This window comes from Myotis yumanensis, unplaced genomic scaffold (genome assembly GCF_028538775.1).
Source record: "Myotis yumanensis isolate MYYU_CA2020_CCGP unplaced genomic scaffold, mMyoYum1.0.hap1 SCAF_13, whole genome shotgun sequence".
Lineage (NCBI taxonomy): Eukaryota > Metazoa > Chordata > Mammalia > Chiroptera > Vespertilionidae > Myotis > Myotis yumanensis.
In genome coordinates, this window is record NW_027223764.1 from 40,975,812 (window position 1) to 40,992,136 (window position 16,325).

The following is a 16,325-nucleotide window of genomic DNA, read 5'->3' on the forward strand; positions in this document are numbered from 1 at the left end:
ATTTCATGCACTTTTGCTCAGTGTGTGTTTTGTGTGTTTATCAGGCTAGACTGTGAACTACATTTCTGGGTAATATTAAAAAAATGTCTGAGCAATGCTGCATAAGACGATGTTCGGGGGCAGCTGATTGGCTTCAGAAGAGAGTAAAATTAGAGGAGGATTGGATTTTACTAAAAAAAAAAAATCCCTACCATGGCTCCCTCCATCCCCAGCTGACTTTAATGACCAGGTACCTCTAGAATGAATCACCAAAAGGTAGCCTACCCTCACAGGGGTCTTTCCCTAGCCCCCCTACTCGACCCTCAGAAGCCCAGGCCGGCCTGGTTTCTCGGCAGCCATGTGGAACCCTCGGGGCTGTTTCCCGGGAAGGTGAGAAGCATTGCTCTGTGTGTGGAGAGTTCGTGGAGAGGGAAGGAGGGAAGCCTGAGGAGGCAGCGTAGGAAGTGGGAAGGAGACCCTGGCTCTGGTCCCTGCTCAGACCCTAAAGGGCTGCCTGACGGGGCACAGGGTCGGGGACCAAGCCTCACCCTGGCTTGATTCCCACGAAGCTGTGCTGATGGCCCAGGGGAGAGAAAGAACAGTGCAGCCGGCACATGCTGGGAACAGAAAGTGATATTTTGCTAAGGGAAGGCCTTTTGTTTCTTCTGAGCAGGGCGGGGAGGGACTGGGTATGTCAGACAGAAAGTAGGTGCTGAAGCTGAGCCGGGCTGGCTGCTCAGCAAACAGGAAAGAGGAAGTTGAAATGCCTGAGGGGAAATACAGGAAGTGGGAGAAAGGAGTCAGAAAGTCTCAGAGAAGAGAACTGACCGTCCCGGTGACCCTACAGTTTCCTTCCAGGGCCTGGGTCGCTGGACTTCTGGAGGAGAAGGGCAGAACTCTGCAGCCTGAGACGGGCTACAAGCAGTCAGCCCTCGTGGCCAAAGGCAGCTGACTTGTGTTTAATGAGCAGCTACATGTGCCCAGCACACGCCCAGATACCATGGTGGTGAGACCGTCTTTGCCTCATGGCGCTGACAATCTAGTGGAGAAGGGCCCACATTGAAGTAAATGTAGGAGTGGGAAGGGCTTCAACATGTGGGTGGAAGTGCTTTGTGAACTGTAGATGGTGACGTCCGCCTGTAAGGGCTGCTGAGGGTCCCACAGCAACCAGCACATGGCAGGACTCGGCCTGTAACTTCCTGGTGTAGACCAGCGGGTGGATGGGGGTTTCTGAGTGCTCCAAGCCCTCCCTCCCTTCCTCATAGCTATCGGACCAAGTCCAGACCCACCTCTGTGCTCCCCACCCCCATTCCGGGCACCCGGGATGGCCCGGACCCTGAGGGAGCCTGAGGCGCCCCTCCTCCCCCAGCAGCACAGCCCCTGAAGCAGCTGCACTCCCTCCTGAGGGAAGCCGGGTGCCCACCACTGCCCAGCACCCGTCAGCCCGTGTTCCAGACACTTTCCCGGAGTTCCCGGCTGGGCCCCAACAAGGCCGGCCCTGCTGGCACCCGCTCCATGAGCCTTCCTCGGTCACAGCTCTGTGAGGCCAGCCTGGGGTCCCCCTGGGGAGAGAAGGTGGGGATGGCACTTTCTCAGCCTGTCGGCCTCGGCATTGCCCACTTAATCCGAGAGCGGCTGCAGGATGTGCAAGGATGAACACAGGAATTTGTAGAACTATAAATGGCTAGTCGATATATAAAAGTACACTCCACCTCACTAATCCTCAGGGAAAGGCAAAGTAAAATAAGATTGAGACAATTTTCTTTTATCAAACTTTTTATTGCGCAATACGGTACACATGTAGAAAAGGGCACGGAATCTATAATAATAACAGCGTGATATGCTAATTAGACTGGACGTCCTTCTGGACGACCTTCCAGACGAAGCCAGGGCTGTGAGGACCAAGGCAGCTGCCGAGGCTTGTCTCAGGCCAAGGCAAGCCACCCGCCGTGGCTGCGCGGCCGAGCCCCTTGCATGAATTTCATGCATCGGGCCTCTAGTATAAGCGTAAACCATGAGCAATGTGTCCGTTCACGAGGCCTGGTCATATGCTACCTAAAGGTCCTCCCGGCGCTGGCACTCCGTGAACCACCACTGTCAGTGCTGGTTTCCTGCTGCTGCCTCAGTGGCCCATGGAAAACACCCTAACCCAGCAGTCGCCAACCTTTCGGACCTCACGGACCACCAGTGGTCTGCAGAGCACCGGTTGGTGACCGCTGCCCTAACCTCTCTCTTTTCTCATTCATGATGCGGGACACAAACACCGCCCCAACCGCATGGGTAGGTGGCTGCAAAAAGTTTTGATGGAGAAAGTCAGCAGAGGACAAATGTCGTAGGAGGTGGGTGGGGGCACAGGGCTAGTGCCTGGGCCGAGAGGAGAGGGAAGCAGTTCTGTGGTCTCCGCGGTGTTGCCCACCCCCTGTCCAGTGATTCTGGTCCATCCCTCATTGGACTGGACAGACGTGTGTCAGCTGTTGGCCGATGGGACTCACAGTTATTTAGTTCCTGCTTTGTTCTAGGGACAGTGCTTGATCATTTCATTTGGTTACCTCGAAGGTCCCACGTCACAGATGCACAGGTGTCCAGAGAGGGTCACTAGCGTTCCCAGGGTCCTCATGCAGGGCTGGCCTCATGTGGTAGGGCTGTCATGTGTCCTGTGCCCCCTGCCCCCCTATCCTGACGGAATCAAATGTTTCACAACCCAGTGCTGCTTCAGGGAGCCCGGCTCTCCTGCACCATGTCCCACCGGTCCCACTTCTGTCCCACGGCACCCCCTTCTCCCCCATGCCCGCCTTCAGACAGCTGAGGACACTGGTCCCATCCCGAGTCCTCCCCCCACTGCTCTCGCCTCCCTCAGAGGGCACCGCCTGAGGCTCTCTCACCACTGGCTGCTGCCCTGCACATCTGGGAGATGGCGGGAAAGCTGGAAAGAAGTAGGGTGGCCGGCTTGTCCTGCTTCTGTACGGGACTTTGCCGGTTTCGGCAGCAAATGTCCTGCATCCCAGCAAACCCCCAGCTCCAGGCAAACTGTTATGGTTTCTAGGAACTGTTCCAGTTTTAAAACTGGACGTACCATGTGCCACAAACCACAAACCACCGTCAGCTGTGGGCAAACAGGACGGTTGACCATCCCAGGAGAAGGGACAGAGAAAGGAAGCGTCTTGCCAGGGCATCTGCTTCTCTCCTGGGGATGCAGAAGGCGAGAGAGGGAGGAAGAGGCCCACGCACCGCGGGGTCCCAGGGTGGGACTGTGGTGAGGAGCCTCTCCCAGTCGCCCCGGGAGCCACATGTGCGGCCAGGGCGTGGCTGGTGCCCGCAGGTCTGGAGCCGAGACTCCCATCTGCAGTCACTTGGGGTTCCTGGGAGAGCTGAAGGCCATGTGCTGAGCGGGCCAGGCCTCATGCCATCCTCAGGGACATGTAGCCACAGGACCTGCCACTTGATGAGGAAGGAAAAGCTCCCAAAGGTGGTGGAGACATCAAGGCTGGGAAACCAGGTTGCACAGAAGACGACTAGCCACCTGCTGGTGTCTCACTAAGAAGAAGCTCTCCCCCCTTTTTCTCTGAACAGAGCCTGTCTTCATACATATCCGACCTCATCCTCCACGTGGAGGGGCAGTACACTTGGGGGGAAATCTATGATCGTATTGAACTTGCACCATTCCTCCTCCCCTCCCCAAACATATCAGGAAGTAGGCCTTCTGGTTCCCACAGTCCCTCCTCACCTGGATCCCAGCGCCCCAATACTGAATGACCCGTGGGCTGCCCCTAACGCGTGCATCCGTCTATCCCCCGAAGGCAATGTGCTTTCAGAGCCTGTCCCCTTCCAAAAAGGCTCACGGGCTCAGCAGACAGAAGCCTCTTGGGCTCTGACCTCACTCCCAGCCCTGGGACCAGCCTGGACGGACTATTCCCTGTAGGACCCTCCCACTCGCCAGATTCGGGACCTCCCAGCTTGATGCTCTGGGCTCTGATGGGGGGGCAGGGGGGCAGGGGGGCACTTTCCCCAGGACTCTGCAGGTGTCTCCTTCTGAAGGTCAACAGCAGCTTCTCCTGTGACATTGCTCCTGCTCCTGTTCCCCAGCCCATCCCTGGGGATGGAGGCTGAGAAAGCCTTGCTGGTCTCAGAATTAGAAGAACCTGATTTAGGCCCCACCTGGTCCCCAAACAGTCAAGAGTCTCAGTGTATGAAGATCAGTTCCCTCAATACTCAATGCCTCCCCACATAACTTTTTTTTAAGTTATCTTTATTGTTGAAAGTAGTATAGGTGTCTCCCCTTCCCCCCATTAACCCCCACCCCCCACCCCAGTGACCCCCCACCTCACTTTCAGTGGCTGCACAGGGCTCCATGGCACAGCTGTGCTATTGGTGATAGTTCCTGTGACCTCTCAGTTAGGTTATTCACATTTGTCTTCCCCAACCCCCTACCGCACACCCACAGCTGCCCCTAAGGACGTCTGCTCTAGACAGCTGGTCAGGGGCAGCCTGGCACACGGGCAGCAGGAAGGCGGGCCTGGCTGACCTCTGTGGGAGGAAACATTTACACAGCTGGTCCAGGATCAGGTCTCAAGAAGAACAGGGTGGGGAGGGGCAGAGCACAGTGGGCGTCTAGGTGACTTGGTCCTGTTTGTCTGGAAGGAGGCAGGAAGTCCCCGGGGGGGTTTGAAAGCCCCAGAAACAGTCCTGGGATTGGGACTGTAAGGAGGGGTGTCCGGCAGCCAAGGGTAAGAGAAAGATTATGGATGCCAAGAGAGGGGTCTAGGGCAGTCAGCCTTCTGTGGGGCAGTGATGGGGAGCAGGGAGAGGGGCCGGAAGGAGCAGGCCTTGTAGAGGCAGCTCTTCAGCATGAAAAACCTCTGGATTGACCCAGGCTGCTCTGAGTCATGAGCATTTGGCTTTCCTTGGGGGCTCTTTCCCAGAATCCCTTGGACTCCCCCCACCCCTCCCCCGGCCGAGTTCACCCCCTGCAGAGCCCTAGGCAGTAAGATCACAGACCGATCTGGTTATCTGACAATCCCAGCAGGGAAAGTTCGGTAATTTTGCAAAGTCAGACACAAAGCAGAAAAAAATCTCTGTTGCTTTTTATTCTCCTCTTAAGTACACGGCATGTAACTTTAGGTCACTTTCCAGTCCAAAAAATTAGAAGCCAGTCCCAGGGGCAGCATTTCCAAAGGGACATCCGAGGGATGCTGCGCTGTGAGATGACAGCCTCGGTGCCTGGGAAACAGAGCGTACGGTTAAATATAGTTGCGAAGGGCTGAGTGTCCTTTCCTTCTGGAGACACCCCCCCTCCATTCTCATGTGAAAGGCTCCTCGGAAGTCCCGCGGCATTCCCAGACTCCATAGATCCCTTTTCTACAAAACACTTAGAATCTCAGGGAGCTACTATCGTGCAGTACCCCACAGCAACCCCAGGTACAGCTTCTACTCTCAGCAGCGTTAAACTCACGACTTGAACTGCACGTGCTGTTCCTGGTTGCTTTCTAAAGCCCGTTGTTAAGCCATTTCATTCCAGTGTCGGTGAAGCCACAGCTGCAGGAGAGTAGAAGGCACATGGTTTGCTGGGTCACCAAGCACTTGAAGTTCCTGACGGAGAAAAGTCAGTTACTTCTGAACTGCAGCTTCCTCATCTGTAAAGTGCGATTCGCTGCTGGAAGCCGATCCACCCTGGCTACTTGAGGCAGTCCCTGCAGGGATGTTTCAAGGGACCTTGTAATGGAGATGAGAAACGCCCTAGCCTTTGGAATGGAATGGATGGGATTGAGATCAAATAGGATAAATGCAGATGTAAGAGGACAATAGGGGAAGGAACCTGGCTAGGAGAAGAAAGGTTGTTTCCCCAGGTGAGGATTTTTATCAATAAACCCTTTAACTGAGTGTCAGAAGGGTGGTTGGTCGCTTTGATCTTTGCTTGGAGTGACCTCCTTCAGTTACTTCCTTGTAGTTTAGTGGAACAATAGAGTAAACTTTGAATGGACTTGGGAAGCCCCCTGGCCTTTTGTATAGAATGGATAGAACTGGGACCAAATAGTATATATACAGATGTTAGATGACAATAAAAAAAGGAACCTGGCTATGACGATCACCTGAACATTGCCTCCGTGTCATTCCTTCTCCGCCGACTCCGTCCACACCTTTGGGAACCCCTGGATCCGCTGGGGCTGGACCCCAGCAATTCGCCACATCAAACTCCACGGGTTGTGAGGAATTAAGAGGTGATTATGTGAAAGCCCACAGCTCGGTGCCTGATGCCAACTGAATAACCGGTAAAGAATAAACGGACATCGCTGAGCGTTAGGATGGGATGGGAAGGAGACGTGGCCTGAAATCAGCCAGGGGGTGGCACTGAAGGAGTCCAGGAAAACCCGAAGGACAGCTGAAGTCTCTTCTTAAGATAAATTATAGTGCAGTACTGCCCTGGCCGAGTAGCTCAGCTGGTTAGAGCATTTGTCCCAACACACCAAGGTTGTGGGTTCAATCCCTGGTCAGGGCACACACAATTATCAATCAATGAAGGCATAAATAAGTGGAACAACAAATCATTCATTCATTCTCTCTCTCTCTCTCAAAATCAATTAGAAAAATAAAAGTACAGTACTTTGGGCGAAGAATCGGAGGAAGATGAAAAAGAAGGGAGTAAGTATTTGAGTTGGTGGGTTTTATTTGTTTTCTGACTCTAAGACTGACGGGTTAGCTTTCGCTATATAACAAACCACTCTAGAATTTCGTGCCTTAAAACAACAATGACATATTAGTTCATGATTCTAGGTGGGTGCTTGTGGGCTGGGCTCAGCCAGTCATGCCTGGACTCATTCGAGTAGACAGAGTCAGCTGTGGGGGTGAGAGCTGGATGGTCTAAGGTGGTTTCACTCACAGGTCTGCTAGTTGGTGGCTGTCAGCCAGGAACCTCGGTCCCACCACTGGAGGTCTCTCCAGCAGACTGGCTCACATTTGTTCTCACGGCAGCAGCATTTCAAGAGGGCGCACAGCGGGAGCCGGAAGGCCTCTTGATTCCTAGGCCTGGGACTCAGACTCGCTGCACTCACATTGCATTGGTGAAAGCAAGCCCAAGAGCCAGCCTGGATGCAAGAGGTGGGGAGGCAGAATCCGCCTCTTGTTATTAAGAAAAGAAACAATGGGCCAAAGCGGAGTCACGTTGGCTGAACCACATCACCAAGCTAAAACGGGGGAACTAACCCAGTGGTTCTCAACCTTCTGGCCCTTTAAATACAGGTCCTCATGTTGTGACCCAACCATAAAAGTATTTTCGTTGCTACTTCATAACTGTGATGTTGCTACTGTTATGAATCGTAATGTAAATATCTGGTATGCAGGATGGTCTTAGGCAACCCCTGTGAAAGGGTTGTTCGACCGCCAAAGGGGTCGCGACCCACAGGTTGAGAACCGCTGGTAACCTAACTGGAGAGTCGACCGCTCCCAGGAGTGGAATTTTAAACCAATCGGCCTGGAATTCCCTGATGCTCACCAGTGAGGTAATCTGATGGGAAGCTGTCCTTGCCCGAAGTAATCTACTCTTTTAACTTAGGCCCAGCCTCTTTTTGGACAACTTTCATTTTGTACAATTCCTCGAGCGCTCTTCTGGTTCATGAATCGCTTAATAAAGCCAATTAGATCTTCAAATTTACTCCATTGAATTTTGTTCTTTAACAATGGAGATGCGGCAATGAATTCCTGGCCATTTAAAATCTCCAACATAGAGGCTACCTCTTGCATATTTGGCCTGAGAGGCCGTTTGGTGGGTGGGGAAGAATTCCACCTATGCACTCCCTCCCATCCGAATGGTTGCCTACACCTGCCTGCGAGTGCTCACTCCTGGGGTATCTGTACTTTCCTCCTCTATTTCTTCCCCTTCCTTTCTCTCCTCCATCCACTTCAATCAGATTTTGTTTCCATTGCATCATTGAAAGTCTCCAATGACCGGTATCTTGCAAAGCTGACGGTCAATTCACTGTTCTGCTCCCACTTGACCTCCCAGGACATAACTGCAGCCTCGGTGTATTGAGGCGAGTTCCCAGGACACTAAGTCCTATGACGCATCTCTTTTAGCTTCTTGAAGCCTTTCCTTCTCCAGACATTCCTGTCACCTCTCCGGCCACATCCTCCTTCTACCTCAGCAGCTGGACCTTGTCGGTTTCCTTTGCCAGCCCCCCATTCTCTCGTGTTGGAGCAGGGTCTGTTCGTATTGTCTTCTCTTCTCTTGCTACATTTTCTCCCTCGATGATCACACGTTGTAGGCCCATGGTTTAAACTGATCTGATGACTCTCGAATTTATGTCGTCTAACCTAACCCTCATCTCTGAGTTCCCTGGTCAACTCCAGTTGGACTTTGAAAAGATATCTCAAAAGATGAAATGGCCAAAGTAATTGTTGACCCAGTCTCCTTCCATGCCCTCTCTTTCTGATCTTCCTCGCCGCTGGAAAGGACAGCAACATCTAGTGAGTTCCGCAAGGCAAGAACACTCAGAGGATCATCCTGGATTTCTCTCCCCCTCACATTTCCTACCCACTCTGCAGTAAGTCCTGCTGGCTCTATCTCCAAGCTACAGCCCCAGTGCACCTCTTGTCACCATTTCCAGTGCTGTGTCCCTAGTCCAAGCCACAGCCTTCAGCTCTGGGATGCTGCAATGGCTTCCCCACCAGCTTTCCTCCCCTCAGCCCCAGCCCCAGCCCCAGCCCCAGCCCCAGCCCCCTCTTGTCCATCCTCCATGCAGCAGCCTCCTGAAGCATAAATCAGATTCTGTATCAGGTCCTGGCTTAAAACCTCCCAGTGACTCTCACTGGAACTGGAAATACATACACCTATTCCGTTTATCAAAGCTACGAGGCTCTGCCCCTGTCTCTGACCTCGTCCCCTTCTACTCTCCCTTGATCCCTTGCATGAGCCCCAGGGATCTTGCCAAGTTTTTTCCTCTCTCATGGCCTTTCCACTGCTGTTTCTTTCACTTGGAAGCTCTTCTCCCAGATCTTTAGCACATGTCACTACATGCAATTACCCTTTTCATGTATGTTTTTTAAAAAATTGATTTTGGAGAGGGAGGGAGAAAGAGAGGGAGGGAGAGAGATAGAGAGACATGGATGTGAAAGAGATACATCGATCAGTTGCCTCCCATATGTGCCCCCACTGGGAATTGAACCCGAAACCCAGATATGTGCCCTGACTGGAAATCGAACCCAGGACCTTCCGGTGCACAGGATGACGGTCCAACCACCTGAGCCACACTGGCCAGGGCATGTGTTTGTTTGACACATGTTGCATGTCCCCACAACCCCGCACTCCCGAACAGAAGAGAACAGAAGCTCTTGTCTATCTTGTTTACAGCTGTGCCCAGAGCCTGGAGCAGGGCCTGACATAGGCAAAGCTCAGTATCATTTGTTGACTGACTTGACTGTGAGGACCATAGCCAAGACTGTTAGAGCTAGAAGAGAAACAGTCCACCTCATGGCTTTGCACATGGGGAAACAGGCACAGAGAGAGTCACTTGTCCAGCGGCACGAATGCAAACATGCAAGCCGAGTTGGTCATACCCAACCCTGAGGTTCTTTTCCATGCACAGTCGTAGCTACTAAAAGGGAGGGTTATTTCACCCTGCAAGCTGCCTGCCAAGTTATCATGGAAGCAGATCTCAGAACAAATTCTGTTGCCCATACAAATATTGATGAAACCAACATTTGTTAGCAAGTAGTCACAAAACCGGTTCATATAGTCTGTTCCATGAGGTCAGTGAAGGCCCAGCTCTGGGTCCTTTTAGGTGCTCGACCACCTTGCCATAAAGGGCCACTAAGGAAAATACAGCAGTGTAGAGGCAGGATTCAGTTAGACCCGTGGTCGGCAAACTGCAGCTCATGAGCCACATGTGGCTCTTTGGCCCCTTGAGTGTGGCTCTTCCACAAAATACCACGTGCGGGCGCGCATGTACAGTGCCATTGAAACTTCGTGGCCCATGCGCAGAAGTCGGTATTTTGTGGAAGAGCCACACTCAAGGGGCCAAAGAGCCGCATGTGGCTCGAGAGCCGCAGTTTGCCGACCACTGAGTTAGACTGGTGGTTACACCAGGCAACCAGAATACCGTGGGACATGGGATCCCCAAGGGTTCAACTCGGTGCATCATCCCTAAGTGATTTTTTTCTTTTCAAAATGTTTTTATTGATTTTTTAGAGAGAGAGAGAGAAAGAGAGAGAGAAACATTAATCGGCTACCTCCTGCAGGCCCCCTATTGGAGAGGAGCCCACAACCAGGGCATGTGCCCTGACCCAGAATCAAATGGGTGACCTTTTGATGTATGGAATGCAGCTCAACCAACGGAGCCACACCCATTAGGGCTGAGATTCGTTTACTCTGAACAAGGACTTAGTGGTGACCCCAAACCATTTTAGCCAATCTACACAGCTCGAATACTACTAATTTCCCCAAAGGGGAGCTCATTTCTAATACCTGCTATGCCAGTTCATAATCCATGAATATCACTGATACACTCATTGTGGCATTCTCTATGCTAATCAGGAAAGGTTGGGGGTGGGGTGAGGGTGGATGTAGACACGGAGAACTGTAGAGGCGGCTGAACTGATTGTGTGTGACGTGTACGTTTGTTTAACTCCCAGGTTAATTTATTTTGAGTTGGAAATGTGAAATCAGATGTGGTGGAAGTATTTACACTATGGAAATTGGCAACAGGGTCCTCCCCCATGGAGTGACAGTTATGACGCATTTATCAGCATACGGCTGGATAGGCTGTGACCTCTGCTGTGTGACCTTCTGATACAATGCTGGCTGACCACCTCCCCCTCATGACTACCTCTACACCAGGGATGCTCAGTCCTGGCTGCACTTTAGAAAGTGCCGAGACCTTTAAAAGAACAGCGATTCCCAGGCACCGCTAGGTGGAGATTCTGGTTTGACTGGGATGGGGTTCGGAGATCAAGACGCATTTAGAGCTCACCAGGTGATTCTAATCTGCAGCCAGGGTCCCACTCACACCTGCATGTCACACTCTCTATGCCATGTATTCTAAGTGTCACAGAAAGTTAATGGCAAAACCAGGATCGGCAGCAGACCTGCTGACCCCCAGCCCAGAGCTCCTAGCAAAAGGAGGACAAAGTTGAAAATAGGTTGTCACTTCTGAGGTTTCAGTGTCTGCAAAATGGCTGAGGGGCAGCTCTCAGCACTTGGGGTTCAGGTTGGGGGTGGGGAGGGACGATGAAGGAGCTCAGGAGCCCAGGGAAGGCTGTGCCGGCCCCAAAGAGCTCCAGGCTCCCTCTGCAGGGGTGTCTCAGCTTCGTTTTCCAGGGCATCTTACAGGGCTCAGATGTGTGCGTATGTGTGTGTGTGTGTGTGTGTGTGTGTGTGTGTGTAAGCTAGGAGGCTAATCCCCAGGGAGAGGGAGACAGATTAATCCCTCGGGGGACAAGGTGCTGAACTAGCACTCTAGGGGGTAGAGACCAAAGCCTCAAAGAGTGGGCGTAAGACCGGCTCTGCAGGGTGGGTGAAGGAAGCTACTAGCATAGAGAATACCATAAGAAGTGTATCAGTAATATTCATGGCTTATTAATTAGCAAAGAAGGACAAGGAGTTAACTTTTTTCCTCCTCAAAGAACAGAAAGTGTGGTGGGCAGTTAGACAGACATGAGCAGAGCAAGGACTATGGGCCAGGTACAGAAGGTCGCCATGGTGGAAAGCCCTGGGTGCCTAGCAAAGGACAAAGGTAGGGTGGGGCCTTGTCCCCAGGGTGACATTTCCTCTCTAGCATATCACTGGTCATGCCATTTGGACCTCCTGACTTTTCCTTCCTAGAGATGACATCTAGGCCTCAATTGTACTTCAGCTCCAAACCCAGAAAAGCTGCAAAACCAGACAAGCGAGGCCAAAGCTGACCTCAGGACCAGCTGCATTGGATAATGACCCCGTGCCCTGGCTCCGACCAATCAATCAGTGGAGACCTAGACTCTAGCCCAGTGATGGCGAACCTATGACACCGAGTGTCAGAGGTGACACGTGAACTCATTTTTTTGGTTGATTTTTCTTTGCTAAATGGCATTTAAATATATAAAACAAATATCAAAAATATAAGTCTTTGTTTTACTATGGTTGCAAATGTAAAAAATTTCTATATGTGACACGGCACCAGAGTTAAGTTAGGGTTTTTCAAAATGCTGACACTCCGAGCTCAAAAGGTTCACCATCACTGGGCTAGACCTTGAAGAGACACACCTGAAAAGCTGCTGAATATTCTGTTCAGATATTCCCCCTGGGACTACCCCTAACATCTCCACCCTTAAAACCCTTAGGAGGAGGACCAGTGCGTCTCCCTCCTGGAGTACACCCTGCCGTTCCCTTTCCCTTTCCCCGAGGTGCATCACGTTTATCGTCGTCATGTCTAAGCTCCAAGGGCCCTCCCTTTGCCTCTATAATAGTGGTTCTCAACCTTGGCTGCACATGAGAATCACCTGGGAATCTTTTTAAAATCCTGATTTCTGGGCCTCACCCTCCGGAAATTCTATTTCTTTGTTACTAATGTTGTGGCCCCACCCCATAACAAAGAAACAGAATTTCCAGAGGATGAGGCCCAGTAATCAGGATTTTAAAAAGATTCCCAGGTGATTCTCATGTGCAGCCAAGGTTGAGAACCACTGCTCTATAACGTTCCCTCAGCTCATTTCTTCTACGAATTACTTCCACCTCTGTGATTTTTCTAAATGGAATGTTCTCTTATAGTTTGAGTCTTGGCTCTGAATTCTTTCCTAGCCAGAACTCAAGTACTGAGGTTGCTGAACCCAGGTCTGGTCTGACCCCACGGGTCTAACACCTGGTACCGTTACGACTGCCGCCAGCTAAAGGACCACTCTGAACACCGTGGTAAGATGCGTTCTTGGACCTTGGTTATCCATCTGCTGCAGTCTCTGGTTCCATGTCTCTACCCAAGGGGCCCTTACAGAGCCGGCTCCTTTGCACCAAGAAACTTGAGTTCCCTTTCACCCTTCGGGGCAGGGGAGGGCTCCCTTCCCACCCCCAGCCTTACGTTCGTTCTTCCTTCAGGGCAGAGCCCTGGGCGTCGGGCTGGCCAAGTGTCAGTCTCCCTCTGGGAGTCTGCGTGTGCAGGAGGCTCGGAGTCCACAACAAGGGACCAGGACAAGGGTGCCATTCCTGCAGTCGCCACCAGGGACCCGCCCAGCACTGCCTGGCACGTGACCTCTGGGCCACACATTTAATGACAAAAGCAACAAACACAGATGGACTCCCAGGCTGACCGGGCCTGGGAAGCAAGGAAACAGCTGTGAGCCAAGCTGGGGCCATCTAGCTGTGGGAGAGTCCCACCGTCAGGTCTGGCTCCAGGCAGGGGAAGGCCGGGTGGGAGGAGGCTGGGTCAGACCTGGGCTGAGTGTGCAGGGAAGGGGGCCGCTAAGCTGCCCTGAGGATGGGCGTGGAGGAGGGCTTCCCGGAGAGCAGGGTTGGGATCTCACCTGGCCACTGAGAAGACTGGTTGGGGAAAAGGGGTCCGTTAGAAAAGGAAACTCAGGGTCCCGGCTCCATGGGGGGCCCTTTAGCCCCACCCTGGTCTGCTGCACCTTCCCAGACCCGGCTCTCCGCCCTCCTCAGGCTGAGCAACTCCACTTCCTTATTACACTTCACGTCTTGCCCATTTTAGCACTTGAGCGGTTAGGTTCTGACCTATTCCCATAGTCTTCCCTCTTGACAATGGTGGAAAGTGCATTTTCCTATGTACCCGGATTGGGCACGCTCTCTCTCTCCCTACAGCTCCTCTGTACACATCCTCTCACGCCCCAAGAGTACAGCCGTTTCCAGAGTTGCACGCGACCTCCTTTGCAAAAACCTCGCCCCCTCCCCTCCCTTCCCCTAGTCTGGGTCTCCGGCTGCAGCCCCGCCCTCATCCCGCCCCCTCCCAGAGGCTGGGCCGGTGCCTCGAGCCCATTGGCCGCTGGGGCTGGCTGGTCCCGGGCCGGGCTGTGATTGCGGCTCTCTGGTGTCAGTCCCCGAGCGGGCGCCGGAGGCGGGGAGGGGCGGGGCGGGCCGCCCGGCTGGCAGCCGCAGGTGGGGCTGCTCGCTGCCAGGGACGGAGCCGGGAGCCCCGCGCCCCGCGCCCCGCGCGCCCAGGATGCCCCGCGGGGACTCGGAGCAGGTGCGCTACTGCGCGCGCCTCTCCTACCTCTGGCTCAAGTTTTCGCTCGTCATTTACTCCACAGTGTTCTGGGTGAGTGACCCCAGTAGGGCCCGGGGATGGAGGTGGGGGCACCCTCCCTCGACCGCCCCCGCGCCGAGCCCGGGGTTGCGTCCAGACGTGGCTGCTCCTCGCCCCCCTCTCCCTGGAAACGGGGAGATTCTGGCTCAGCCTGCATTTCAGCCCCCTGGTCGGGATCCTTAGAGCCGCTTGGCTACGACGAAGGAGCACCTCCTAGCTCACCTGTGTGCACTTGACCAGCCGTTTGGTCCTCCGCCGTCTCTGCGGGTAGGCCTGGCTCCCGCGTGCGCCTCGACCACCCCCACCCCGCCTGCGGGGCGTTACTGAGTTTCCCTCCCCATCAGCCGGTGCAGGAGGCTTTGTGGCCCTGGACTCCCGGCCAGGTCCCCACTATTTACTTGCTGATGCCCCTGAGCAAGCAAGATGCTTCCCCGCTGCTCTTGGTTCCCTCCGAGTGGAAGGGGGATGTGCCAGGAGGATGTGCGTGCCTTGCCCGCCGCTGGTTGGGAGGGTTCCACCAGACGACATCTGGGGAGGTCTCCGGCCACTCTTAGGAGCTTAGTAACAACTTCCACGCCCACTGAGCTTTCCCTCCCCTTCTACTGTCTTGGTGGGGGCAGGATGGTAGTCCTTGGACATGAACCAGGCTTCGAATCCTGCTGATACCACTTTCGAGCTGAGTGATCTTGGGGAAGTTCCTTCAACTCGTTACCGCACTTGTAAATGGAGACTAATTATATTCAACGTTTAGGATGGTTGTGGAGCTTCAATGAAGTAGGCCGAGCACAGTGCTTACTTAGCACAGGGACCAGGGAAGAGCTCAAGGAGTGCAAGTCCTTTTTTTAATTGTGGGCAAGGAAACTGGGTCCTCCTGGTAAACTGTCCCCAAGAGACTGGGTTTCTTTATGGAGAGTTCAGACGAGGCTGGCCCCCACGTGGAAATGAAGACATCTGCCCACAGTCCGATTCCAGGCCTGCCAGTGTAGACGAGGCCCTTGCCTCCCGTGTGCCCCAGGGCAGACTTTCCCAGAAAGGGGAGAGGAAGTCACTGACACCCATCGCCCCCAGACTCATGCACACGCCTGTCTCCCCCTCGGCCTCTCCCTGGCTCTATTCTACCGGCAGGAACTGTCAGATCTGCCACCAGGCCTGGCTTTCCCTGTGGCCCCTCTGCAGATGTGACCTGGCCTAGTGGTCAAGAGACACATATTCCAATCTTGTTCTGCCCCTGACTCACTGGGAGGTCTTAAGCCAGTCACGGTCTGTTGGGAGCCTCAGAGCTGTTAAGCGACTAGCCCATCTAGAAAACTAGGTGAGCTCAGCTCCTAATCCAAATCTCGAACACTACGTAATGTGGGAGAGGGAGGAGCAGTATGTTTGGGGGCCAGAGGATGAGCACAGACATGTGGGTGGGAACCCCAGGGAGGCAGCAGGGTGAACGTGGGATTGAGATGGGGGTGATTTGGCTTCTCATTCAGTGTTGCATCAGAGTCAAGTAGAGAGCTTTAAAAACACTACCGATGCCTGGGCATGGGTATTTATTTTAACTTACCGTATTTAAGCTCTCCAATGTTAGTGTGGACTCAGGGTTGAAAACTGCTGGGCTAGATGGTCTCACGGGCCCCTCGATTCTGATTCTGGGATGCTTTGCCTGCCCCTTGCTTGTCTGGCCTCAGGAGCTCTTCTCTCAGAAGGTCCGAGTTGAGAGAGGGAAGGCTAGCATTGGTGGGTGTGGAGGTGGGGAAATAGGGAAGGCCAGGAGTCAGAAGGTGGGGGTTCCGTTTCTGGCCTCACCCCTTCTCTCCATATGTAATCACTGACCAGCCTCTTAACCACCTCCTGCCTCCATTTTCCCATCTGTAAACTGGATGACTGATACTGTGCTCCACACCGCCTTGGCTGTTTTTAGGATCAGTGATGTGAGGACAGAGGGACATGTGGGCAAGCCAAGTGCTGTACAAAAGAAAGTTATACCATTAAACTAAGCTTGCCCTGGCTGGTGGAGCGTCATCTCATGGGTTGATTCCTGGTGAGGGCACATACGTAGGTTGCAGGTTCAAATCCTGGTCTGGGCGTATTTAAAAGGCAACCGATCAATGTATCTCTCTCACATTGATGTTTCTCTGTCTCCCC

The 16,325-nt window shown here is 53.3% G+C and overlaps 1 protein-coding gene and 1 long non-coding RNA gene across 3 annotated transcripts in view; one reads left to right on the plus strand and one right to left on the minus strand.

Annotated features, from left to right (window-relative positions):
• Positions 1–5,057: 5,057 nt before the first annotated feature.
• LOC139021981 (uncharacterized) lies at positions 5,058–14,696 on the minus strand. Its single transcript, XR_011473582.1, has 4 exons — positions 14,415–14,696; positions 6,066–6,234; positions 5,429–5,565; positions 5,058–5,196 (listed from the first exon to the last, which is right to left on the minus strand). It is a non-coding gene; the product is annotated as an uncharacterized lncRNA (long non-coding RNA).
• The window catches only part of TSPAN15 (tetraspanin 15), a 49,163-nt gene continuing 46,861 nt past the window's right edge, over positions 14,024–16,325 (plus strand). Inside the window, exon 1 of one of the 2 annotated variants that reach the window (XM_070432897.1) lies at positions 14,024–14,204. In XM_070432897.1, coding sequence (XP_070288998.1) covers positions 14,109–14,204 — 96 coding nt within the window. In that variant the 5' untranslated portion in view covers positions 14,024–14,108. The remainder of the gene's footprint in view (positions 14,205–16,325) is intronic. The other variant, XM_070432896.1, reaches the window with a different exon arrangement.